General features: G+C 42.5%; 2 protein-coding genes across 2 annotated transcripts in view; one reads left to right on the forward strand and one right to left on the reverse strand.

The window, feature by feature from the left end:
- fkbp3 (FKBP prolyl isomerase 3) overlaps positions 1-27,107 on the reverse strand; it is a 123,167-nt gene that overhangs the window by 43,041 nt on the left and 53,019 nt on the right. The gene's annotated exons all lie outside the window — the stretch shown is intronic.
- Positions 1,886-27,083, forward strand: prpf39 (PRP39 pre-mRNA processing factor 39 homolog (yeast)). The gene is made up of 14 exons (XM_060917794.1): positions 1,886-2,010; positions 8,824-9,398; positions 9,485-9,610; positions 9,708-9,826; positions 9,930-10,097; positions 11,192-11,363; positions 11,769-11,876; positions 12,080-12,244; positions 12,659-12,785; positions 19,608-19,876; positions 20,091-20,275; positions 20,474-20,548; positions 23,174-23,291; positions 26,662-27,083. Exons 1-14 carry the CDS (start codon positions 1,998-2,000, stop codon positions 26,749-26,751), a joined length of 2,310 nt encoding a protein of 769 aa, XP_060773777.1. The 5' UTR covers positions 1,886-1,997; the 3' UTR covers positions 26,752-27,083.

Here is a 27,107-nt window from a genome sequence, read left to right on the forward strand (position 1 = left end):
CCAGACAACTGAATGCACACCAAAACCCAGCTGTTTTCAGTGACTCATAGGAGGACAGAGAGAACCAACAATCCATTGATCATCCCAATGACTCTCTAGGCCGTTCACACCCAGCCCCCAGTGACCCACACCGACAGGATGACTCAATGACAGGATTACTTTTCATCCATGAGAGGATAAATACCTCATCTCATCTCATCTAGCCGCTTTATCCTGTTCTACAGGGTCGCAAGCAAGCTGCAGCCTATCCCGGCTGACTACGGGCGAAAGGCGGGGTACACACACATCACAGGGCTGACACATAGACACAGACCACCATTCACACTCACATTCACACCTACGGTCAATTCAGAGTCACCAGTTAACCTAACCTGCATGTCTTTGGACTGTGGGGGAAACCGGAGCACCCGGAGGAAACCCACGTGGACACGGGGAGAACATGCAAACTCCACACAGAAAGACCCTTGTTGGCCACGGGGCTTGAACTCGGACCTTCTTGCTGTGAGGTGACAGTGCTAACCACTACACCACCGTGCCGCCCAGGATAAATACCTGATACTCTCTATTAGTCAGACAGAGCTGAAGAAGCCTTTCGGATGAGAGGTGAAACGTCTTCAAGAATCTGCAAGCAAGTCCAGTTGCTCTCTTTTACCACCCACAGTATGACTTAAGTAATGAAGTTGGGTACTTTGTCCACCTCTGCAAGTGTGTGATGAATAAAAGTTGTGCTTTCTATTCTATTCTATTCTCATCTCATTATCTGTAGCTGCTTTATCCTGTTCTACAGGGTCGCAGGCAAGCTGGAGCCTATCCCAGCTGACTATGGGCGAAAGGCGGGGTACACCCTGGACAAGTCGCCAGGTCATCACAGGGCTGACACATAGACACAGACAACCATTCACACCTACGGTCAATTTAGAGTCACCAGTTAACCTAAACTGCATGTCTTTGGACTGTGGGGGAAACCAGAGCACCTGGAGGAAACCCACACGGACAACATGCAAACTCCGCACAGAAAGGCCCTCGCTGGCCACGGGGCTTGAACCCGGACCTTCTTGCTGTGAGGCGACAGCGCTAACCACTACACCACCATGCCGCCCAGGATAAATACCTGATACTCTCTATTAGTCAGACAGAACTGAAGAAGCCTTTCGGATGAGAGGTGAAACGTCTTCAAGAATCTGTAAGCAAATCCAGTTGCTCTCTTTTACCACCCACAGTATGAGTTAAGTAATGAAGTTGGGTACTTTGTCCACCTCTGCAAGTGTGTGATGAATAAAAGTTGTGCTTTCTCATCTCATTATCTCTAGCCGCTTTATCCTGTTCTACAGGGTCGCAGGCAAGCTGGAGCCTATCCCAGCTGACTACGGGCGAAAGGCGGGGTACACCCTGGACAAGTCGCCAGGTCATCACAGGGCTGACACATAGACACAGACAACCATTCACACTCACATTCACACCTACGGTCAATTTAGAGTCGCCAGTTAACCTAACCTGCATGTCTTTGGACTGTGGGGGAAACCGAAGCAAACCCACGCGGACAACATGAAAACTCTACACAGAAAGGCCCTCGCCGGCCACAGGGCTCGAACCCGGACCTTCTTGCTGTGAGGCAACAGCACTAACCACTACACCACCATGCTGCCTCTATTCTATTCTATTCTATTCACATTTATATTCTTCTCTACAAAATTCATAGTTTTTGTTTTAACTTACAGTTTATTGATATCTTTTTTAAGTTAATATTATATTTTAGTGTTATACTAGTGCTTAGAGTTGTAAATAAAATAAAATGCATGCTTGCTTGACCCTTATCACTCTCCCACCTGTTCAACTCGCGCCCTTTTAGCAGCTGCAGGCGTAGTGCGCATGCGCCGTACGGTCCTGCCCTTGTGGTGTGAGGAGGAAGTAGTGAGGGGAAGCTCGCTAACTCGACCACATGTTGTTGAAAAGATAACTTCAAAAGTTGAGAGAAATTATTTCGTAAACAACGTTTCATGGAACACTCTGGTACGTAAACGCTTATAATACGGCTTTAAATATGTCAAAAGTGCATTTTTAACGTACGGTTGAAGTTATGTGAGGCGATTTTGACCACAGTGTGTCTGGGCTCGTGCAGCTATCGGACTAGGCCTCAAACCAGACCAGCTAGCAAAATGGCTAGCGCTAGCTAGCAAAACTGTTAGCTTTGCTAGTTAGCGCTGCTCTCTGTTGCGTAGCCGCCTGATTTAACATCACTATTCAGTCCTTAGACTTAAGTTATGTTTAGTTTACAGTCTATTTCTTTATTTTGTTAAGATAGGGCGCATAAATATCGCGCTCGGCTTCATGTGTAACTTGCTAAGTGACGGGTAATGTAGCCTAGCAGGCTAGCTGTTAGCTAACTATTAGCTAGCTTTCCTCGCTCTAATGGCGCTTACGGCGTGGGCAGGTTTACATAAACAGCCAATTGGATATTAACACATGTATTCATGTTAGTTTTCCCTATATTTGTGTTTTTAGTAGAGATTATTTCACAGAGCTGGTTTCGACGGCTAACATGCTAGCTCGTGTTTTTAGTATTTATTAGCATAAACCCGGGCACGAGGACGGTTGCGTTTCAGTTTGTCTTCATGACGTTTTATGCCTTTCACCAGTCAAAATGCTGTCCGAAATGTTAAAAACACGCCACAAGAGTGACCCTTACTAGAGTGGTGATCAGTTTTGTGAAAATAACTTGTAATTTTCTTCATCCGTTGCCTTTTGTAAGCCATTTGTCTTGATTTATTTATTTATTTTTTAGTAAATAATGTACAAAATACATGGATAGCACAAAGTGTAAACACTTACTTCCTTAGGTCCAAGTACATCAAGGTAAGGGGAAAAATGCTGAACAGGAGGTATACAAAATAAAATACGGCATGAAGTAGAAGGTAAACTAGGACATGATAAAATGATTTTATGATTGCTCATATAATCAATCAATTAAAAAAAACCTTTTATTTGATTTAAAACTATGTAAAACGTTTATGGGCCTCAACTGACTTGGTAGTTCGTTCCAGACAGTGATTGCGGTAAACCTAAATGAAGAATGGCCAAATGATTTCATTTACAGAGGGAACAAAAAGGGACATGGGACCTGAACAAGTATTATGGTGGGCATTCCGAACACTTTTATAGATGTGAGATATCTTGGTGCATTACCATATAACATGTTTGTAAATGTGATTTAGCTTTTTTTTTTGATTGCTTTATTCCAAACAGTTAAGAAGATATAAAAATAAAAAATGCAATCATCAAAACATCATCATAAACAGAATAGCGTAGCCACAAGGCAATAACATAATAATGTTCGGAAAGGATTAGGAAGAAGTAAATAACTTATCAAATCCTAAGCCTCTATACCACCATTAATCAAACATCACTTTCCACCATAATAAACTATATATACAAAAGAAAGCAAAATCAACAAAAAAAAACATACCAAGACATACCAACATGGTATAATATCGCCCAAATTATTTATTTTTTATATATAAATAAATAAAAATAAGTGCTGTCAAAAATGTCGCGTTAACGCGTTAACTTGACTCAATTTTAACGGCGATCATTTTTTTTTATCGCGAGATTAACGCACTGTGACATGATGCCACGCCCCGCACAGCCAGAGTCCTCTGCCCTCCCCCGAAGAGCCACGGTGCTCGGCTTAGGTTTCGTTTTCCCATCGGCGGCTCCAGCCCCACTTTGCAGTGGCTGTGACAAGACGTGTTATGCTCTGCAATAAAACAAAAAAAAAACCATTGGTACAACCAGTGTTCGTACTATGCTGATATTTTTGGGGGGTCCCTTTTTTTCCCTTGGGGGGGGTGCTTGCGCTTGTCTCAGAGCGCGGCTCTCCATCGCGCGCTCATTTAGGATGTGCAAATGCTTCCCGTTACACACGATTGCTAGGTCAATAAACATAATTTTGCCAATATTTTAGAGACCCCCCAACATTTCCCAAATCATGTTTTCAAGGGATCTCATGTCTGTTTCAGGGGATCTCGGATCCCCCGAGTACCCCCGTAGTTCGAACGGTGAGCAAGCCCATTCACTTTTTTATGCTGATAAGAGAATTACAATGGTTTTTCATGTGACAAAAATGTGCGATTAATCGCGAGTTAACTATGACAGTCGCGACATTAATCGCGATTAAATATTTTAATTGCTTGACAGCACTAATATATACACAAACAAATACTTATGCAATACATGTATACAGTACATACCTATAGCTATACACATCCATACGTACATAGACACCCATATCATAATTATGCATAACTTTTAAAGGGGAACTGAAGGCAATTTTTTTTTTTAATCATCAAAATTCTATTTATCTTACTTTATAAAATATAGGAATGCATTTTTGACTGCTATAGAAAGTTATAAATGTTTGAAATACGCTGTTATATCAGGTGGTGTTTACATTAGACCGTATCAGCGGATCATCAGATTAACGTTTTTAAAACGATTCGCGTGCACACAGCAACGCCAATACACGGATACGCTAATCACATGACTAATTAGACGGCACATAAGTTGAAATGTCAGTGCGGCTCAGCGCTTCCTCCTCAGCGGCTGCGCTCCAAATCACTCCGCCCTGAACAGCGAGTGCCCTCTAGAGGGTGTGCACTCCGGCCCTGCGCAGCTCACAGAGCGCGCGAGTGAAGCGCACGAGCAGTGATTCGGGACTGAGCCGCTGTGTGTGATCCCAGTGCATATCGGGCATGCGCAAGTCACTCACCACTTGCAAGTGGAAGGATGGCAAGCCTAAAGACAATCATAACTACACAATGGGCAGTATTTGCATCTTACCATGAACAACATTAAGAATGGCAAAGCATTATATTCATACTTTTTATACTCTTTAATGAAAAACAAAAAGGTGATACAAAGCGGAAACAATAGCAGGAAGTGAAGTCCGCGCCGTTTTTCAGCAGTCGCGTCACATGACCAACGTGGCATGAACAACGCCAGCGAATCAGGGAGGTGGATGTCACAGTGACGTTGTCCAATGACGACGTCAGCTAGAGCTCAGCACAGCGTATCCTTGTATCTCAATGTTTACACAGCACCAGATCAGATACGAACTGGCTTGAATACGTGGGCCCTGGCGGATTCAAGTTTTTCCGCCTGTGGAGTTGTTTCCCGGCGTTTTAATGTGAGCGGGCAGTGCATCCGCGACGAAAACGAGACGGATACGGTCTAATGTAAACACCACCTCAGTCCATATGTCAAAGCAGTGGATGTAAACGAGATTTGCTGAGACCCGTGCGAGACATCGTAGGACGGAAGTAAAACGTACAGCGGAAATTAAAGTGACCAACATTGTCGAAAGACGTGCGTGCCCTCCTTCGAATGCTGACGTAATCAAGCCAGAAGTTTTCCCTGTGTTCGAAATCGCTCCCTACTCACTATAGTCGGGACGCCATTTTGTAGCGCTGTCTGAAACCTTAGTGAGGATTATGTGAGAAATGTGCTCGGTATAATACTGTATGTATTTATCACAAAAATACATGCATGTATTTTATTATCTTGAAAACCCACCAGACACTTGATCTGGCACATTTTAATTGTGCAACAGTAATGGCATGAATACCAGCGCAACGGACTAGTCCTTATCCTGTCGTCTTTCCAACTCTTCTCTTCTCCACGTTGGTTCAAAGTCGTATGGGATAATCTCCGTCACTGATGAAGCTGGCAAATCTCGAAATTATTTAAATTGGAATGATATGGCAATCTGGCCGCTGTGTAAACTGTTTTCAAAATGGCGGCGCTGACACTTCACGTTTGAAGTCTCTCAAGTCTCGTGAAGATCGTGCAGATAAGTGACGCCTGCCATGGACCACACGAACTACATTTGGCGTGGCTAAAGGCCGAAAAGGCCAATAAGTATAATATATAATATGCCAATACGGGTCACGATGTAAGGTTAATAAAACCAAAAACATAATTGAATAACATGTTAATTAAGAAATAAAGCAAGTTTAAATATGACTTAAGTTTCCCTTTAACTGTTTGACTCCGAAATGGACTGGCAACATGTTGATCTGTTTAAATCCAGTATACTCTATAGGAGTCCTGGGCGAGGCGCTAAGTATAAAGCGAATAATTTTATTTTGTGTAACCTGAAGACGATGCTTATAATCCTTGGGAAGGCCAGAGTATCAAGTGGAGCTGGCATAGTCAAAATGGCATTGGATAAGAGTTGACGTTAAAAGTTTCTTAATCGAGGTTCCTGACCTGCCTAGATAGAAACTTGAGTTTGGTGTTGGCCTTGCGTATAATATTGTCAGCTATATGGCTACCACTAAGAGACTGGTCTAATTCCACGGCCAAGTATTTCACACAGGATTTACTGGTAAATTTATTTTTTTAAACTGTTACATGTGACTTCCAGAGACTTGTTACTATTAAGTCTACATTTAGAGCCAAAAAGTATGGAGTCTGTCTTGCCAAGGTGCAGAGACGACTCGTTTTCTACAAGCCACTCTTGGACTGATGGACGCTCACAAGACAGACGCTGCTGAATATCCATAGTGTTTTTGCCAGATACCAGAAGGGCAGAATCATCAGCATACAGCAGTAGTTTACATTTTGCTGCTGAGGGCATATTGTTAAGAGATTCAAGAAGTTTGTCCTATGCATAGTAAGAGCACAGAGGGTCAGACAGTGCAATGAAATTCTTAACATAAAGAGGAAGGGACCTAATATTGATCCCTGGGGGACCCCACAGACCACATTTGCAGGTAAGGAGGTGATGCCACCAACCTCAACACATTGCTGCCTATCAGAAAGGTGGGCTTTAAACCAGTAAATGTAAGCAAAGCTTGGTAGAGGGGGAAAATGTGCAGTTAGAATACTTGTGCACAATTTTCATAGCATATGTTTGAGTCCGCTCCTACATCAAAGCTCTGTTGTATTTAATGGCGTTGGGTCAAGAATCCTTGACTCTGGATATTAACGTTGGTCCCAGGTGATCCTATCACAAGGGGACAGCGCTAAGGGTTGAATACATCTTGTAGTCTGGACACTGAAATCTCTTTACCAGGTGTCAGATGCATATGGACCCTTTTGTAGTAAACACAAGTAATAACGTAATGAAGTAACTCTACTTCTGCTACATCATCTCAGGACCGCCTAGTCACTTAGGTGGGGTTTACATTAGGCCGTATCAGCGGATCATCAGATTAACGTTTTTAAAACGATTAGCATGCACACAGCAACGCCAATACACGATTCGCGTGCACACAGCAATGCCAATACACGGATACGCTCGGCTCCGCAGGCATCCTGCGCTCCAAATCACTCCGCCCTGAACAGCGAGTGCCCTCTGGAGGGTGCGCACTCCGGCCCTGCGCAGCTCACAGAGCGCGCGAGTGAAGTGCACAAGCAGTGATTCGGGACTGAGCCGCTGTGTGTGTGTGATCCTAGTGCATATCGGGCATGCGCGTCACTTAGCACTTGCAAGTGGAAGGATGGCAAGCCTAAAGACAATCATAACTACACAATGGGCAGTATTTGCATCAGTATTTGCAGTATTTTCATACTTTCATACTCTTTAATGAAAGGTGATACAAGGCGGAAGTCCGCGCCGTTTTTCAGCAGTCGCGTCACATGACCAACGCCAGCGAATCAGGAAGGTGGATGTCAGTGATGTTGTCCAATGACGACGCCAGCTAGAGCTCAGCACAGCGTATCCGCGTATTCTCAATGTTTACACAGCACCGGACCAGACACGATCTGGGTTGAATGCGTGGACCCTGGCGGATTCCCGTTTCCAGGCGTTTTAATGTAAATGGACAGTGCATCCGCGAAGAAAACGAGACAGATACGGTCTAATGTAAACTTGGCGTTATATTCTTTACTAACTCTCTGAGTAGTCACTCGACACATGTTTAAAGATTCCAGGTGTCCATTTCATGTGTCCACCTGGGGTGAATCCCTGGTATGAGACAGATGTTGAGGAGTGCAAACTTTTTTAACTTCACAGCTTTGGTTGTGATCCATTCATCACAAAACTTTGTTTCTCTTTGATGGAATTTTTTTTTTTTTTTTAAACGTGCTGCATACACAGATGTGACTGCAGGGACTGTTGTAGAATAAAGGCCTCTGCATGCTCGTGCGACAAGGCTTTCGCAGATAGCTTTTCGCAGACAGTTGTAATTTATCGTTGAGCGGGGATTAATAGGCGTGCGCGATGTTATTCACCGGCACAACGCAAGGGGGCGCGAAGTCGCTAGGAGTAGTTGGTGGGTGTGGTTAGTGGAGTGTTTATCCTCCGGTTACTTATAATGACTAGAACTGGAGTCGTATAGATGTACGTACTTCCTCGATCAACCGCTCTTCGTGCTGCTCCATCTTCGCTCGTGTTTTTAAAAATGCCGGTCGTGAAAACAAAACAAACCGGGAAAGTAGGGAAGCGGAAGTGCGTGTACAGCGGGTAGAGTGGACCAATCGGAGCCCTCTTGTCTGCGGCGCTGTCTGCGAGGCTTCTGTGGTGGTCACAATTTTTGGGAGGTGCGCGCAGAGCGTCTGCGAAGGTGGGGGGGGGCTACGCAGACACTGTCTGCGACACCGTCTGCGAGGACTGGGTTGTCAGCATAAATTGGCTATAACAGTACTATAATGTGGAGTTGAAAAACCAATATTAAAAAAAACTGAACCTCTATATTTCCATATACAACACACTGCTCTTTCAGTGAGGAGACCCATGCCTGATTAGTGATTGTGTGTGTTTAAGTTGCCATTTGAGATCAGTTTACATTTATCCATTTTTATTTATTTTGTGTAATTCTCTAGATCTACAACTCTCAGACGAGGCCATGACGGGGATGGTTGGTGCAAATGCCTCGGACAATGGGGATGCTCCTGGTACAGAAGGTGCAGGGGACAGCTTCGTTCCTGACCTTCCTAACTTGGCTCCTGATGCTCAGTGGACAATGGACCAAGTACCTGACACTTTTGCTGCTCTTGCAGATCAACAGAACCAAGAACAAGGCCAGCTGGAGCAGTACCAGCAGTACTCTGTAGATGGGCATTCACAGTCTGCAATGGAGCAAAAATCTGGTCTTTCCGAACAACACGAAAATTCAGCGTATGTTGATGGAAATCAGCCAGAAACAAATGGAGAGGCTACAGGGGGGCATCCCCAACAGTCTGAGTTGAGCTCAGAAAAGCATGCTGAAACAGGCAGTTCGGACAGCCCAGCCAACATGGAGCTTGAGGATGGGTCCAAAGAGGGAGGTGAGGTGGTAGATGCCGCAGTGTCAAAACCTTCACTCCCCTCTGACTTCGAGAGGCTCTATAAGGTAGTTGAGGATGATCCTGAAGACTTTAATGGCTGGGTCTACCTCCTGCAATATGTTGAGCAAGAGGTGAGTGCTACATAATCCAGTGAGCAGATTAAACAAAGAGCATGTCGGGTTCATTGTAAGTTAAAAGATGTGCGTGTTTTTTCCAGAATCACCTGGTGGCTTCGCGAAAGGCATTTGATGCGTTTTTTCTGCGCTATCCCTATTGTTATGGATACTGGAAGAAATATGCTGACATAGAAAAAAAGCATGGTTGCATACAGGAGGCAGATGAGGTAAAGTGTTTGTGTGCCCTGGCTGTAGTTAAGTTTACTTGATTTTGTCCAATGCTGTTACATTACAAGTACATAGTTGACCTTCTTGTCCCCTCAGGTGTATCGGCGAGGTTTGCAGGCCATCCCGCTCAGCGTTGACCTTTGGCTTCATTATATAACCTTTGTAAAGGAGAACCAAGACACCAGTGACGGAGAGGCTGAGAATCGCATACGAGCGTAAGTATATTGTCCAGTAGATGGATGGCCAAATATCATTTATTGTATTTTGTCGTTACTTGTATTCTGGGTCCTAAATTATTATTTTTTTCTCTCTCTTCAGTGCCTATGAGCATGCAGTTCTTGCTGCGGGTACAGATTTCCGGTCAGACCGTCTGTGGGAAGCTTATATTAGCTGGGAGACTGAACAGAACAAGTTGGCCAATGTTACAGCAGTTTATGACCGTGTCCTCGGGATTCCTACTCAGCTGTATTCCCAGCACTTCCAGAGGTTTGTGTTGTGTAAAATATGTGCATATTCTCTAGGGCTGCAACGATTCACTAAGACACCGATTCGATTCAATTTGTGATTCAGACCCTTCGATTTGAGTCATTTTGATTCGATTCTGTAACTAAAGGACAAACAAACCTCAGATTTTAAACTTTAGCAAAATCCCATTGGAATTTGTCTGGAAAGATAAACTTTTCAAATGCCGACTAGGGAACAGGATATGTAAGTGTAAAATGCTTAAAATTAAACAAAATAGTTAAAATAAGGATATTTTGGCAACTTGAATTGATGAATTTCTGAGCACAGTGCAGTGAGTATCAATCACTCGCAAGCACATTCGTCTTCAAAGAGTTATTGAATATTTATGCATATTCATAACAGTTCAATCAGTGCTGTCAGTACAATAGCAACTCGGCAACATGTAAAACTGTTTTGTAACTTTGGCTCTAAACTCTTAACTGATTACAGGTAAAGTAAATCATTGGGAATATTTATGCGAGTTCAGTTTGGTCTGTTGACAGTCAGTTTTAACTCTTTCTGCGTATCCCGTTTTACTACTTTCGTACCACTTTCAGTTTTTGATTCGGTGGTACTTGCTTTGTTTATATCCATGTTGTGTTTTCGCTTTAAATGATTTGCGAGGTTTGTAGTTGACCCTCCCTTATACTTCACATCAACATAACGTGCGGCACGTTGCAGTGTCTTTTCGAAACCCAAAATGTAGCCTGACTTTCGATTTAAGATGAGACGAACGGGCTTCCGCCATTTTGCTGCCTAGCAACAACGTTGCCATGTAAAGTGTCGGCTACTCCGATTGGACGAGCAAGGACCCAAACCAATCAAATTGCATGTTTTATTTCAAAGCAAAGCTGTGCGCTTTCCGGCCGATCGCTTTCTCGCATCGATTTAACAATGTAATTGTAATGGTTGTGGTAAAAGCGTGTTTTATAAGTCAGTAAAAATTGAAAAAACATGGGAGAAAACAAGAAATGTTACATTTTGTCAGGGTTATTTATATATTTTTATAGATACTTGCCAGGGAATACAAAATGATGCCATTCTCCAGTTAATTCTATACATTATATTATTTCCAGGTTCAAGGATCATGTGCAGAACAATCATCCCAAGCACTTCCTGTCTGAAGAGGAGTTTGTTCAGCTGAGGTTGGAACTAGCAGCTGCCAATAAGCCCAGTGGAGAGGGAGAAGAGGAACCTCCCAGCGAAGAGCTGCCACCAGGCACAGAAGACCTTCCTGATCCAGCAAAGGTAAGAATCCAGGCTGGAATCTTTGTGGGTATTAAACATGCCAGGGATAGGGAGGAATCCTACCTGATCCTGGAGAGAGCAAAACTGTATAGGTTTGAAGAGGTGTCTTTCCATTAGCAGCCAATGAATACCTGAGGATCCAAGTTGGCATCCAATCAGGGAGTCGATCTAAAAGTGGGATGGGACCGTGACAGAATGACACCGTCCCTCAGCCCTCCTTCGGCTTGGGTCACAGCTGATGTGCAGGGTGTGCATACCGTACTTATCCCAGCGCAAGATGCTGCTAATTTCTCTCGCTCATGGTGATGTAAAACCTTGGTAGCTGAATATGCAGTTTGCACGTCACTCCAGATAAGTTGAGCATGCTGTAATGCGATGGCACATAATTGTCTGTTTCTCCTTTAGAGGGTCACCGAGATCGAGAACATGCGACACAAGGTGATCGAGACCCGTCAAGAGATATTTAACCACAACGAACACGAAGTCAGCAAGCGTTGGGCCTTTGAAGAAGGGGTAAGTTTTTTTTTTTTTTTTTTTTTTTTTTTTTAAACTTTCTGTAATCGTATATCTACTTAAAAAGGTAGCGTGTTTAAATTAAACACACACAAGCTTTGAATCATATTGTATGTCAGGCTATCAGGTTGGTTAATGTTTCTTCTGTGCCAGTGATTGATTATTTATTTTAAACAAAGCCTTCTTTATAACCCTTTCACTAGATCAAGCGTCCATATTTCCATGTCAAAGCCTTGGAGAAGACTCAGCTTACCAACTGGAGGGAGTACCTGGACTTTGAGCTGGAGAATGGGACGCCGGAGCGTGTAGTGGTTCTGTTTGAGCGCTGCCTGATCGCCTGTGCCCTGTACGAGGAGTTTTGGATAAAGGTAAATAGAGTTCCGTTCGCAGAGACTTTCGTTCCTCCTGTCCCCCCCAATCAACGTTTTCACTTCCTCAGTAAAACTTCCTGCACTCTTTGCGTGTAACGTTGATATTTGACTGTATCTGTTGTATTAGGGGATGGCCAGCTTGCCACACAAGATTTGACTCCAGCATATGCCAACTTCGTTGCATCTCTCCGTCTCCCACTACCTTACAGAAACTTATCTTATTGGTTCCATGAAGGTGCTGATGGGTTTAAAACAGAAATTCTCAAAACGATCTTGTCAATGGAAATTCACCAGTGCAGAAATCAGAAATGAAAGATTTAATTTCTGTGTTCTTTCCCATTTCTACCTTTTTTTTGTTCCCTATCCCCCTCTCTCTCCCCCCTTCTCATCTTTCCTTCTTTACTTCTGAAGTATGCCAAGTACCTGGAGAGCTACAGCACGGAGGGAGTGAGGCACATCTTCAAGAAAGCATGCACCATCCACCTGCCAAAGAAGCCTACCATCCATGTTCTCTGGGCAGCCTTTGAGGAGCAACAAGGTGAATTTTATTGTACTGTTGTCTACTTGACTGAGAGTGTAACTGTTCCGGCATATAGCTCAAGCCTCCCAGGTCTGTGTGAAGTCACACACCTACTGTTAATGCCTGCAACTTGATGGCATCACCTAATCAGTTTGTCTTTCAGGAACTGATTGAATGTATGCAACAAAAAAGCTCCCTCCCCCTTTTTTAATGAGAATATGACTTGCGTTTGCACTGTTTCCGTATTCTTGTTTCCTATATGTACTTGGCACTGGGTCACGTGAGCTTTCGTGCTGTTCCATCTACTCAACTCCTATTTGATGAGTCCATGAGAACTGGTAGGAGGATGGGAAAAATACCAGGACTAGTTGGCAATGAAAGTTGTGTGTTTGGGTGCAAAAAGTGTCAACTTTTTCAGTCAGGCTCAATGAAGCTTAAGCACCAACCTTGTACTAGCAGATAAGCTAGATTGTAAGAAAGCTGTTAATTAAGCAGTGTCCTATGTTCTAACTATATCATGTCCGTCTGACCACGTGAAGGGTTTTTGCAGGCTTACATACGCACGAGTTATTTTGTGGCTACTGCCTCTTAGAGGCTGTAGCCACTGTCATCGTGTTTATAAGAATGAGTGAACAATAGCACCCTGTGCATACGCATACAGGTATTCCTGTTAAAATGGCCGGTGGGTGTATGCAATTTGGTTCACCATTTGAAATAAATGGACTAGACCAGGGGTCACCAAACTTTTTTTTTTTTTTTTCCCCCCTCCCTCTGGGGGCCACATTGTCATTCCTGACTGTGATGGGGGGCCGGGGTCGGGTCAGCTATATAACACAGAATTGTATGACCCAGACAAATATGACCACCAGCAGGCCTCATTGTGTAGTAGACATGGATTAAAGTTTTCCGTCACTACGACGGATTTCTGTCAACTGGGCGCACTAAAGGTCAATAATGAGATTGATGCAGATCCGAGGAAGAAAAAAAGGGGGTTGGCCCATAGGTCTGACACCGATGTGATTTAGAACTTCACCAAGCTGCTGTGATTGCCTGTTGTTGAACCCTTTCTTGTGCTATGTTTGAGTATATGTAAAGGAATAAGTTGTTGTGCTAGATAGGTCTAAATAAATAAATGCAGCCTCTGCTACTATCTAGTCCCAGGGAGGCTGGGCGTAGGCAGCGAGCCGCGGTGCTCGGCTTGAGTTTCGTTTCTATCGGCGGCTCCAGCCCGACTTTGCACGCTCGTAACTCGGCCAGGGGAGGTCCCAGCCTCTCCAAACTTGACAGCCAGATACCTCTGCCCTCTCCCCAAAGAAGCAGGGCGGGCCAGCCCCGCGCCTCGGGACGCGATTCACCCTGAGGCGAGCCGCGGCGCTCCGCATCAGTTTCCTTTTAACGGCGGCTCCACTGATGAAACAATCTGGCTGTCCTACTACTAGGCAACTACTTGCCTACTACTAATACTAGGCCTATTGTAGTAGTAGTAGTAATAATAATAATAATCATGATATTTGCCTATTGAAAGGTGATCAGGTGAAAAATCTAAACAGCCCTGTTGAAGCCGCAGCAAGATCTATGCTATTAAGCCTTTTGTAGGTTAAACAGGCTTCGGCAGACAACGTCCTGGAAAGGCTGTATTTTTCTTTGGTTTGATTAGCCTACGATTTCATCTTTAAACATTATGGTTTCAGCAGTTCGCTTAAACATTGGAGGCTGCAGGATTTCCCGACACTTGTTTAAGATGCCAAACTTCATAGTAAGGAGAAAATAATTCCACAGTGTTTAGTGTCTCATCAGTCTCAAAAATTTAATAGTGAAGGACCAATGCGAATTAAGTCCCAAAAAAAACATCTCGTAGGCCTATATTTTACATTTTCAAAAAAGTCCGGAATTGGAAGTCTGTCAGTGGAGTGTAATGAAGTGTCTCATTCACTAAGTACAAAAGGTCGGAAAACAGTGGAGAAAACAGCTATTGCTTTAAATAGGCTACTAATGGTTTACATTCGTAATTTAATGTATGTGACAAATTCATTGATTAAATAGATAAAGAAGCGAATACTCCGAAGCTCAAAATTCAGGAAAGTGGCTCCGGTGTCGCACGTGCACAAGAACAGTTATTTGAAAGTTAACCTAATGAATTTGTGCATACGCGTGTGATTTCATGAAGAACCGGGACAATTGGCATTCGGTGAAAGATTCACACCTATGACTCATTATATTCACGCGCGCCCTCTCGCCCACTGTTGCTTCGTTTTCCCGATTTACACGAGTGTCTGAAGATGGAGTTTTCAGAAATCTCCACTCTGCCCCGAGTTTGCAAAAGTAGCTGTTTTCAGTGACTGAAACCTCCGTATAGGTGTGAATGAGAGGTGCAACCGAATAAATAAATATGCGTCTTTTTTTATCCGGCTACATGTAGGCTATCACTGCGCAAAGCCTCTAATGTTGAAATGGTAGTAATATTTGTTAAAATAATAGTAGGCTAATTTCCACATTAATTGGTAAAATGGCCCAAGGGATGTGATGGGGGGGATGGCCGTTTTATAAGGGGATGATTTGAGATTTTTATTTCAGAAGGGGGATGCCATCCCCCCCCTCAACTCGAGTACTGTGTATAAGGCCACCTGACATAGGCCCTTCGATTTCCATCACTAGAGCGCGTCAAATTACTTTCGGTTTTGCCAGTATGGACGTGCTTCTTTTAAATGAAGGCACAGATGTGTCCGACATTGACAAAACGGTAAAGTATAAGTGGAGATGGGCTTGGCGAAATGAAATGGGCGATAATGGCAAGCTCCTGCTGCTGTGCCAAGGAAAAAGAAACAAAAACAGGCATCAGGTGTTGCCAAACTAGATGCCTTTGGCTTCACTGCGAAGAAGCAGAAAAAGTGAACTTTCACTTTACTTTTCTTGTTTCCTGGCTTTATTTCAACAGATTTTCCTATTTTTCTTTCTGTTCCACTCTTCTGAAAGCATGATTCAAGTTCGACTGCACTTGCACTTTTCTCTGAACCACTGTTGTGCATTACTAAAGTATTGTTGAAATAAATTTGCACTTTGCGCTGAAAACTTGATGTTTCATCATTTATAGCCAGTAATGACAATGGTAAAGTCTTGCCTTAGCTTTAGTCATTTGTTAAAATTATGTAAATGTACTATAAGTAGGGGCCGAGGGGATAATGGACAACACGGTGTTTAAAATTTGACGCATCGCTGACATGGTAGGGGCCAACGACATGGAGCTTTTTTTTTCAGTCGACATGGAGCTTTTTTTTTCAGTCAGATGAATTTTTATTTATTTATTTTTTTGCTTTAATCCATGAGTAGAGATTACTAGCCTGGCACAGCCATCAACACTTGATTCCTGGCACATGCTTGTTTATCTTTACTAGTGGTTTGCAAAAGTAGTAATAGAGTCTTCACACTTTGTTTTAATTTAAAATACCACAGATATTCCATTTATTTTCTAATAAAAATAACATCAAAGCTGTCAAGGTAAGAAACATCTGCCTAGTTGAGGTGATTGACACTGGCAAAGGTGAGTGGAAAATTATAAATTGTAGGTAGGCCTGTTGATTTTAATAATTGTGTGCAGCACTTAAAGGTCAAATAAATAACCTTATAAAATAAATGCATTTTAAAAAAAAAACAGTGAAATTATAATATGATCAATAGATCACAGCAGTTGTGCTGTGTCCTGCACGTCATTGCTCTCATCCACGGCCAAAGCAAAAAAACTCTAATTCTGACGCTTTCTCATTCAGCTGGTCATACACGTTGTCCCCCAAATCTTTGGTTCACCTGGTCATAGCAGGTGCAGAGAGACTCACCGCGTTGAGCGCATCCTTCTTGTCAGGACACACCTCCTCGGCCACAGCAAGCATGCAGACTTTAACAAAGTCCCCATCAGTAAACGGCTTTCCATGGGTAGCTAGTAGGTGAGCTACCTTATAGCTAGCTCGGACAGCAGCCTGGTTGATCTGGGTTTGGCGAAGGAATCCATTCTGTTGTGCAGCCAGTCCGCATTTCATCCTCCAAATCCTGTCTTCTCTTGTTTACCCTCGCAAACTAGCATACTCTTTGTGGCGGGTTTCGTAGTGACGACGCAGATTATATTCTTTGAAAGCCGACACTTTCTTTACATACAAGACAAACTGCACGGTCCTTACACTGAACGAAAAAATAATCAGTGGTTCACTGTTCTTTAAAAACTCTGCACTCTGTCAGCTTTTCGCTGACCGCTAGCCATTTTGCTGTCCTGAACACTGACAGTTCTCTGTGCGTGCGCTGTCTGTCACTGCTTGATTGCGAGCATATGACGAAAATTCGGAAAATATGAGTAGTTCATTTTATAACTAAATATCAATTTTAATTGATAAAATCAACAAAATACAAGATGCAGACATATTATTTGCCAAAAAGCAATTTAAAAAAAAGGCCATGACCACTTGGGGATTGCCTCATAGGGCCGGTTCAAGTGGTGAGGGGCTGGGGGGCCGGTCAAAGGGGGGGGATGGTGGGCCGGAGTTGGCCCTCGGGCCGTAGTTTGATGACTCCTGGACTAGACTAAAGAAATAGCTTTCAGACATGTTTATGCTTATTACCAAGGGAAAGTGCGTTCCTATTTTTAAAATATACTCCATATAGATGAAAGTCTTCCGGATTTACCCGGAAATCCGGATATTTGACAAAACTCTTGAAAATCTCCGGTTTTCCGAATGGAGAACTTTATTTTTTGTATTTTTCGCGTTCCTAGACGCGGTGTAATACTTCGCATTGTCCTTGCATGGGCGCAGTCCTTAAATAGCCTGAACATAGTTCATTGATTTAAAGACAGATGTTCTTTAATGGCGCGCATGCCAGAGCTCGTTAGGCGCACGCGCGCACCTTCAGGTGCATGAGCTAAGGCGCGCAGGACTGACACTGTTCTGCGCAACACAATCGCACTAGAAAACATGTTCATGCTGCCAGTGTAGCTGCAGTCTTTTTAGTTGCGAATTACAAGTATTTCCTCTTGTTAATAATTCACCATGTCAAAACAAGCAATTTTCCTCCTCCTTTCGACGTGAAGAGAAGTAAGCAATTTATTATATATATATATTAGTACTGCTGTCAAAAATGTCGCGTTATCGCGTTAACTTGACTCAATTTTAACGGCTATTATTATTTATTTATTTATTTATTTTTTATCGCGAGATTAACGCTCTGTGACATGATGTAGGTTTTTCATAAGCTTTTGAAACTGCCAGGAACTTGGAACAGAGACTTTGCTTAGAAAAACGATAGCAGCTAGACTGTAATGCCACGCCCCGCACAGCCAGAGTCCTCTGCCCTCCCCCCAAAGAACCAGCGCGGGCAGGGCGCGCTAGCCTCGGGACGAAGAGCCACGGTGCTCGGCTTAGGTTTCGTTTTCCCATCGGCGGCTCCAGCCCGACTTTGCAGTGGCTGTGACAAGACGTGTTATGCTCTGCAATAAAAAAAAAAAAAACATTGGTATAACCAGTGTTCGAACTATGCCTATGTTTTCGGGGGGTCCCTTTTTTCCCCTTTCGGGGTGTGTGCGCTTGCGATTGTCTGAGCGCGGATCTCCATCGCGCGCTCTGAGACAAGCGCGCGCTCCACCGCGGATCTCCATCGCGCAGATCTCCACTGTTGGCACACTTCCTTTCTACTAGTTTGTGTCCCTAACCTGGCAGCAGCAGTCGTTGTCGTATCGGTTTATTTTATCTTTGATGTAAACACAACACTTCGGATATGCAAATGCTTCCCGTTACACACGATTGCTATGTCAATAAACATCATTTTGCCAATATTTTAGAGACCATCCAACATTTCCCAAATCATGTTTTCAAGGGATCTCATGTCTGTTTCAGGGGATCTCGGGTCCCCCGAGTACCCCCGTAGTTCGAACGGTGAGCAAGCCCATTCACTTTTTTTATGCTGATAAGAGAATTACAATGGTTTTTCATGTGACAAAAATGTGCGATTAAATATTTTAATCGCTTGACAGCATATATATATATATATATATATATATATATATATATATATATATATATATATAAAAATAAATCCCCCCCCCCCCCCCCCCCCCCAATCAAAGTTGCATTTTGTGGCTTCAAAGCCAAGTTTTAGTGCCGTTTCTAGAACACATCAAGAAAACGTGGAAGAAACAATAATGGAAGAGCCGGTTTCTAAGCTGCCTAAAACTAGCAATGGTAAATTTTTTTTTTTTTTGTTGTTGTTACATAATGCACTCAGGCTGCCAGTCAGTGTGTGACTGACACACACACCCTGAAAAATCCTAGCTACGCCCTGATTTACATGAGAAATTTGGTATTCATTGGTGTTTAGTTCGTATTGTCTGCAAATTTAATGTAAACAATTGGCTTCAACTCGCATAAATATGAATTGGAAATTTTTACTTCACTTTAGCTTATGCAAACGCACAACTCTACTAAAAGATTGAGCCTCGTTTATCAATGTCCCCAACATTGAAACCTGAAAGCTTTAGAAACTCTAACAGACCTTTTTACTTTTTAACAGTACTGTTTTGGGATTTTGCTGAGTTTACCTTCAACTGTCTGGTATTTTTCAAAGTAATGAACTGTGTAGCCAGGAAAACTGACATGCAATATTTTCTAATTGAAGACATTAAATGTGAATGCAACGTCTTGTATCAGTACATCTCTATTCATCAACTTTTCCTGCAGGTGTGTCTGAATAAGCTACTCCAAATGCCTGCCTAAACACTTTCATTGGGGATCGTGGAGTACTATTCCCGAGGCACAGCGCTATGCTGATCTATAAAGGTTTTAAATTTTCCCTTTGTTTCTCCAGGGAACATTGATGAGGCTCGAGGTATCCTGAAAAGTCTAGAGGAGGCAGTTCCGGGTTTGGCCATGGTGAGACTACGTCGCGTGAGCCTTGAACGTCGTCATGGGAACTTGGATGAAGCGGAAGCTCTTCTGGAGGACGCCATCAGGAATGCAAAAACTACAAGTGAATCGACTTTCTTCTCTGTGAAGCTGGCTCGGCAATTCCTCAAAGTACAGAAGAACGGTGGAAAGGCTAAAAAAGTATTGCTCGAGGCCCTCGAAAAGGATGAGGTAAAGTGGTGTTTCACAAGACTGAATCTTCATCTCATGTAACTGAATAGATTTAAGTGATTACTGGTTTGATGATGCTTTTAACTCTGTATTTAGTGTGTGTTTGGGGTAAAAACGTGTATTTATTTATTCCCCCCTTGCAGCTGTTCAATGCCAGAAAACTGTGAAATGTGTTAACTTTATCTCACACCATCTCTGACCCAATGCCCCCCAGACCAGTCCCAAGCTTTACCTGAACCTGCTGGAGCTGGAGTACAGTGGAGATGTGCAGCAGAACGAGGCCGAGATCTTGGCATGTTTCGACCGGGCACTGAGCAGCACCATGCCGTTGGAGTCGCGTGTAACTTTCTCGCAGCGAAAAGTAGAGTTTCTTGAGGACTTTGGAAGCGATATAAATGTGTGAGTTTAGTATTTATTTTTAAAACTTCCCACGTCTAAACATTTTCTCTTTTCACCTCCTAAAATGTGGCTTGCAGGTAGCTCCTCTGGGTCAAGAAACGCATGCTCAAATTATCCCACCAATATATGTACTTATGACCTTTCACATTGCATGTCTGTTAAGACCTAGAAAGAAATATGCTGCTATTTTTCACTCAGGCTTGTAACTGCTTATGAACACCATCAGAAACTTACAAAAGAGCAGGAGTCCATGAAGAGGAAAGCAGAAAATGGGTAAGTTTCCCCTGAAAAGTGATGTACTGAAGTGTTAAAGGGGAACAGAAGTCACTTTTTTTTTTTTTAAACTTTATTTCTTAATTAAAGTGTGGTCCAGGATATAATGTAGTGCTTTTTTTATATATATATGAATGTCCCTTTACACACTCATCCAGAAGGGTAATTTTGCACAAGGCCATCTGTCTACAGCAGAAAAATATAAAATAAAACGCGTCTGGAAAAATCCCAAGGGAGTCTGGAGCCAGATTGATCCAGATTCGTGGCGTCACGTGTGGATCCTCCAGCAGGCTGAGATATCCTGCATGGATTCAGTGCACAGTCTGTGTAGACAAAGTTTAGCAGCTAGCGATTTTGCTCATCTATCTGTTACGTAAATCATATTTTTTCTAATTACTATTATGCATTTATATATTTCTTCATTTAGAAGAGTACTGGCTACTGTAAGAGATTTCATAAGCTACACACATGGAATCGGCTAAGCAGAGTTGTATATACGTTTAATGTGTTTGACTGGTCCCAAAATCTCAAGCCCTGACACGCATATCCCTTGATACATGTGAAGTGTATTATCGCCCAGCGCTTTCGTGTTTTACTTTTGTGTGCGTCAATAAATCCCAAGGGAGTCTGGAGCCAGATTGATCCGTGTACCACACAAACACAGGAACGCCGAATTTAGAGTATAGTCTCTCTCATATTTCTTACCCTGGCAACGGTCAACTTGTGAAATGCCGATTTTCTTGGTCTTTTTCTCGGCTCTGCTTGGTCCTCGGCTTCGAGGGCGTCAGTGGATGCGGCACTTCGCCTTCTGTCAGGGGAGACGAACACGGCTGGCTCCTTTGGTGACGCTGACACAGATGGAGACGGTGTTGCTTTGGGCATTCTAACAGATGGAACTGCGTCTTTTTTCAGATCAAGTTGCTTCTTGAAGCCCATTTCCCACTGCAAGTAGTTCTCAGTCATCGGGCTTTTATGAAGTGAGCCCCGCATATGCTGCTGTGGTCTGTTGCATGTTGCCAGTTTTTCTAGGTGCCTTGCACAAAGCGCTCCCATTTCTCTCTCTGTCCGATCTTCTGGGAAACGATGAGTACTAATCCCATCATGATTGGTGTTGCTACACCCTCCTACGATACATCCGTTAACCATTTTAATAATTGCGTGATAACGTTGAAGAAATTTGCAGAAAACCACCAGGTTGTATTCTCATAAACAAACCAACGCTGATGTAGGATTCAGAGGGAGGTGTCCCACACGTGACGTCATGAAAATCAATGGTTGCCGGGAAATCCAAATGCCAGGTTTTTTCAGAGGCAGATGAATTCGCCTCAGATGGCTTGATTTCAACTGAATTTTTCTGGTATTGCACAAAATGTGACCGATTATTTGACCAAAGTTTAATATAAGAGAATTGCATTGATCTTGCTTCTAAATATACCCAAGATGTGACCTTTAACGTGGTGTTCAATTATGTTTTCGGTTTTATTAACCTTGTATCAGGACTCGTATTGGCGTATTATATTACACTTATCAGCCTTTTCGGTTTTTAGCCGTGTTGAATGTAGTTCATATGGTCCACGGCAGCCGTCACTTATCAGCAAGATCTTCACGAGACTTCAAACGTGAAGTGTCGGCGCCGCCATTTTGAAAACTGTTTACACAGCGGCCAGCTCGCCATATCATTCCAGTCTAGGTTAATTTTGAGATTTGCTAGCTTCATCAGTGATGGAGATTATTCCATTTGACTTCGAACCATTGGTTAAATTGGGGGGAGCAGCTTTCGGACACTAGTCCGTCGCGCTGGTATTTGTCGTTACTGTTGCACGATTAAAATGTGCCAGATCAGTCGGCTGGTGGATTTTCAAAATAATAAATGCATGCATGTATTTTTGTGATAAATCCATGTTACACTGAGCGCATTTCCCACATTAATAAGTACCTGCATCTTTCAGGTTTTTTTTTTTTTTTTAAATCAAGGCTGAATAAGTGGTGTTCTTTGCCGCTGCCTTTTATTAAATCAAATGAGACTTTTGATTTTTCAGTGCGACCGCAATGCACAATGCTTTGGTTAGTGACCATCGGTTGTACACTACTTTTTCATGATGCGTTGTGGGATACTTTGAGTGCACTATGTAGGGTGTAAATCCTCAGTACGTTTTTGGACAGCACTACAAAATGGCATCCTCACTAATATAGTGAGTAGGGAGCGATTTCGGACACGGGGAATATTTTTCAGATTATTCAATTTTTGGACACGGAAAACTTCCAGCTTGATTACATCAGCAATCAAAAGAGGGTGCGCGTGTCTTTTGACAATGTTGGCAGATGTTGGTCACTTTGATTTCTGTTGTACGTTTTACTTGCTTCCTACGGTGTCTTGCACAGGTCTCAACAAATCTTGTTTACAGCCATTTTGACATGCTGTATGGACTGATTTATTACGTAGCATATTTCAAACACTCATAACTTGCTATAGCAGTGACAAAATAGCTGTCAGAAATGCATTCCGATATTTAATAAAATGAGAGAAGTAGAATTTTGATGATTAAAGAAATTGCCTTCAGTTCCCCTTTAACGCTATTCCATCAGGGTTTAATGTTTTTTCTAAAATGTTTTTTACGTATGAAGGTCCCAAGAGTCAGATTCAAAGAGACAGCGCATGGATGATGGCTCGGCAGCATCTACCCAGATGATGCCAGACATGCAAACTAATCATGGAGGATACAACTATAATAACTGGTATCAGGTGTGTCTCTACATAAGTACCCTATAATGCAGGGGTCACCAAACTTTTTTTCTCTGGGGGCCACATTGTCGTTCCTGACTGTGATGGGGGGGGGGGCCGGGGTCGAGTCAGCTATATAACATAGAATTGTATGACCCAGACAAATATGACCACCAGCAGGCCTCATTGTGTAGTAGAGATTACTAGCCTGGCACGGCCATCCACACTACTATATCCCCACTACTATATCAACACTTGATTCCTGGCACATATTTGTTTATCTTTACTAGTGGTTTGCAAAAGTAGTACTCGAGTCTTCACACTTTGTTTTAATTTGAAATACCACAGATATTCCATTTATTTTCTAATAAAAATAACATCAAAGCTGTCAAGGTAAGAAACATTTGCCTAGTTGAGGTGATTGACACTGGCAAAGGTGAGTGGAAAATTATAAATTGTAGGTAGGCCTGTTGATATTAATAATTGTGTGCAGCACTTAATAAAGGTCAAATAAATAGGCCTATAAAATAAATACACTTAAAAAAACAGTGAAATTGTAATATGAGCAATAAATCAGCAGTTGTGCTGTGTCCTGCACATCATTGGCCAAAGCAAAAAACTTGAATTCTGACACTTTCTCATTCAGCTGGTCATACATGTTGCCCCCCAAATCTTCAGTTTGCCTGGTCATAGCAGGTGCGGAGAGACTCACCGCGTTGAGCGCATCCTTCTTGTCAGGACACACCTCCTCGGCCACAGCAAGCATGCAGACTTTAACAAAGTCCCCATCAGTAAACGGCTTTCCATGGGTAGCTAGTAGGTGAGCTACCTTATAGCTAGCTCGGACAGCAGCCTGGTTGATCTGGGTTTGGCGAAGGAATACATTCTGTTGTGCAGCCAGTCTGCATTTCATCCTCCGAATCCTGTCTTCTCTTGTTTGCCCTCGCAAACTAGCATACTCCTTGTGGCGGGTTTCGTAGTGACGACGCAGATTATATTCTTTGAAAACCGACACTTTCTTTACATACAAGACAAACTGCACAGTCCTTACACTGAACGAAAAAATAATCAGTGGTCCACTTGTAACCAAGCTTTGCAATTAAGAAAAGGGTGAATTACAGTAAATATATATATCAGAAAGCCTGAAACTAATACTATGGACCTGATATCAGAAGAACTAACATTCGCAAGGAGCCAATGGAATGCAACAATAATGAGACAACAAGGATATTCTTTTTGAGTAAATACTCGTATATTGTATACCAAAGAGTTATAAATAACCCAACCAAATAATAAAATAAAAATAGTGTGTACACTATGAAAAGAAATGAATTGTCCCCGGGGCCCTTAAACGAAATAAAAAAATGGTAAAAATATAAAGTTGGTTCCCAAGTTCGAACCGTAGGGTACTTGTGTGAATAGGTGTACATGTCAGAAGGTTCACTTGAAGGGACGGCTCGCCATCGGGGTGACTGGAGGAATCCGGGACCACAGTTGTAGTTCAAACTATTGTAAACAAAACAAAAAACCTGACCTACAAAAAGTAGGGTCAGAGGACATATATTTCAACTCTATTCAACATCAACACTCAATACTAAATCTAAGATGCATCATATAAAATATCTACGTGTCAAAAGATGTACCCTGTAACATCTAACACTGGCATGACTCACTCACAAATCTCATTTAAGTTTCTTCAGTTGTACAACATTCATTACGTCCTAAGCGCATTGTTTATAAGCTTAAGTGTTTTTATAAGTTCTTAAGAGCTCACACAGTAACATGTCGTTCATGCGAGCTGTTATTCCTTAAGGCAAGTAGGTAAACAAACTGATCCAAATAAGATAAAGTAACATTGTAACATTCAAAGAGTTATCTTTCATAACCATAACATAACAATACAGACATAATATAGAAGCATCCTTTCTGATCTAAAGCTGAGAGGTATCAAGTGACAGAAGCGTGCTTAGTTTACTCTTACACTAATAGGCCTATTCATGAAAGAGAAAATTGCACTAAAAATTTACCCTCTAGTTACTCTAAATTCAGTACAGTGAACAGCTTCAATAAGTTGCATAGTGCAAATAAACAATACATTCAAAACACACATGAAATTACTCTCCTCTCCCTTTAAATTGTCATTAAGAAAGTAAAACACTTTTTCCCTTTAACTGTTATAAACACATCAACATGAATTGGCTACCACATCATGGATATGTTTATAACCGTTTCACCATTCACATCAGTTTACTCATAACACTAGCGTGACCACTGCATTCACTCATTACGGGCATGAGTGGGCAACCGTCATTCATGTCGGCGCGTCCATAACATCAACATGGATACTACGCTTATTTAGTACAGGAGATAAGGTGGGACAACAGCACCAGGGCAGATAAAATGGCTTATTTCTCACCGTTGCTCGGTTGATGAATTTCACCGCAGATCTCTGGACGGACGGGGCAGTTAGCCGACTTCTCGTGGTTAATGCGCTCTCTGGGGGGATGTTACGACACTTGTTTTTTTCCTTTTCACCGGTTATGTTAAGATGTGTTTTGTTTTTGTTTTTTTTTCTTTTAGCGGTTTCTTACTAGCTCACTCAGGTGACAGTTCTTGATGGTGATGTTTCTAACGGCTAACGTAACTTAGCGGCTCTGTTTAGTTCTGCAGCGCGAGCCCGAACGTGACTTGCGTAGCCTCTGATTGGCTGCTGATGTTACACAGCTAGTTGCGTGAGACATGTGGTGCCATGGAAATAATAATTCGCTGATGGAAACGAGTAAATGGTTCAAAATAAAAGTATCTATTCTGTGGATTGTATGTAGTGTGTGGGTAGTATACTGGGTAGTTTACTGTGTGTGTGCGTGTATGTGTGTGTGTGTTTCTAACCCTTGGTTACACACTGTTCTTTAAAAACTCTGCACTCTGTCAGCTTTTCGCTGACCGCTAGCCATTTTGCTGTCCTGAACACTGACCGTTCTCTGCGCGTGCGCTGCCTGTCACTGCTTGATCGCAAGCATATGACGAAAATTCGGAAAATATGAATAGCTCATTTTATAACTAAATATCAATTTGAATTGATAAAATCAACAAAATACAAGATGCAGACATGTTATTTGCCAAAAAGCAATTTAAAAAAAAATACGCCATGACCACTTTTGGGGATTGTCTCATAGGGCTGGTTCAAGTGGTGGGGGGCTGGGGGGCCGGTCAAAGGGGGGTGGCGGGCCGGAGTTTGGTGACCCCTGCTATAATGGCTTGGCTCTTTGTTAGGAATTTGCTCCGTGTACAGATTGATAAGATTTATGTCTTGTTTGTTAAACTTTTGCTGAAATTTTCATGGTGCAGTGCTCTGTTCTGTTTATAACCGTGTGTCTGTTTTCTTAAATAGCAATACAACTCCTGGGGAGGTCAGAACACCTGGGGCCAGTACGGCCAGTATGGCCAGTATAACCAGTACTACCCACCACCCCCGACATGAATGGTGGACAGTCCGATGGAGTGACGCCGAAGTTCATTTTGCCTGTTCTCTTATTGCTACTCGACATTCTCAGTCATTTGACATGTTTCTTTGTGTTCTAGCCATGTGTGGTGGAATTGAAGGGGTTTTTTGTTTTTCTGTAAAAAGGTGAGGATGTTTAATTTTTAGCTTGATTTAGTGTGGTGTTTTTGGAAGAATTAAATTTGTACTGAAGGACAAATTCTGGAATCCTGTTTCTGCCCTCCTAAACGAGTCCTCACTGTTTTCAAAGCCAAATGTAAAATGAAGGCTTTTTATTTTGAATTAATTTCATAATAAAGAGATTGCTGAGATGTTTGTCTTGATTGTAGTGTGCA

Source organism: Neoarius graeffei, chromosome 3 (genome assembly GCF_027579695.1).
Source record: "Neoarius graeffei isolate fNeoGra1 chromosome 3, fNeoGra1.pri, whole genome shotgun sequence".
NCBI classification, from domain to species: domain Eukaryota; kingdom Metazoa; phylum Chordata; class Actinopteri; order Siluriformes; family Ariidae; genus Neoarius; species Neoarius graeffei.

Excerpts from the sequence above, each read along its gene's own strand:
- prpf39 (XM_060917794.1), top strand. Across the intron at positions 9,611-9,707 it reads GCATACAGGAGGCAGATGAG|GTGTATCGGCGAGGTTTGCA; the intron begins GTAAAGTGTTTG and ends TTGTCCCCTCAG. Across the intron at positions 10,098-11,191 it reads TATTCCCAGCACTTCCAGAG|GTTCAAGGATCATGTGCAGA; the intron begins GTTTGTGTTGTG and ends TATTATTTCCAG.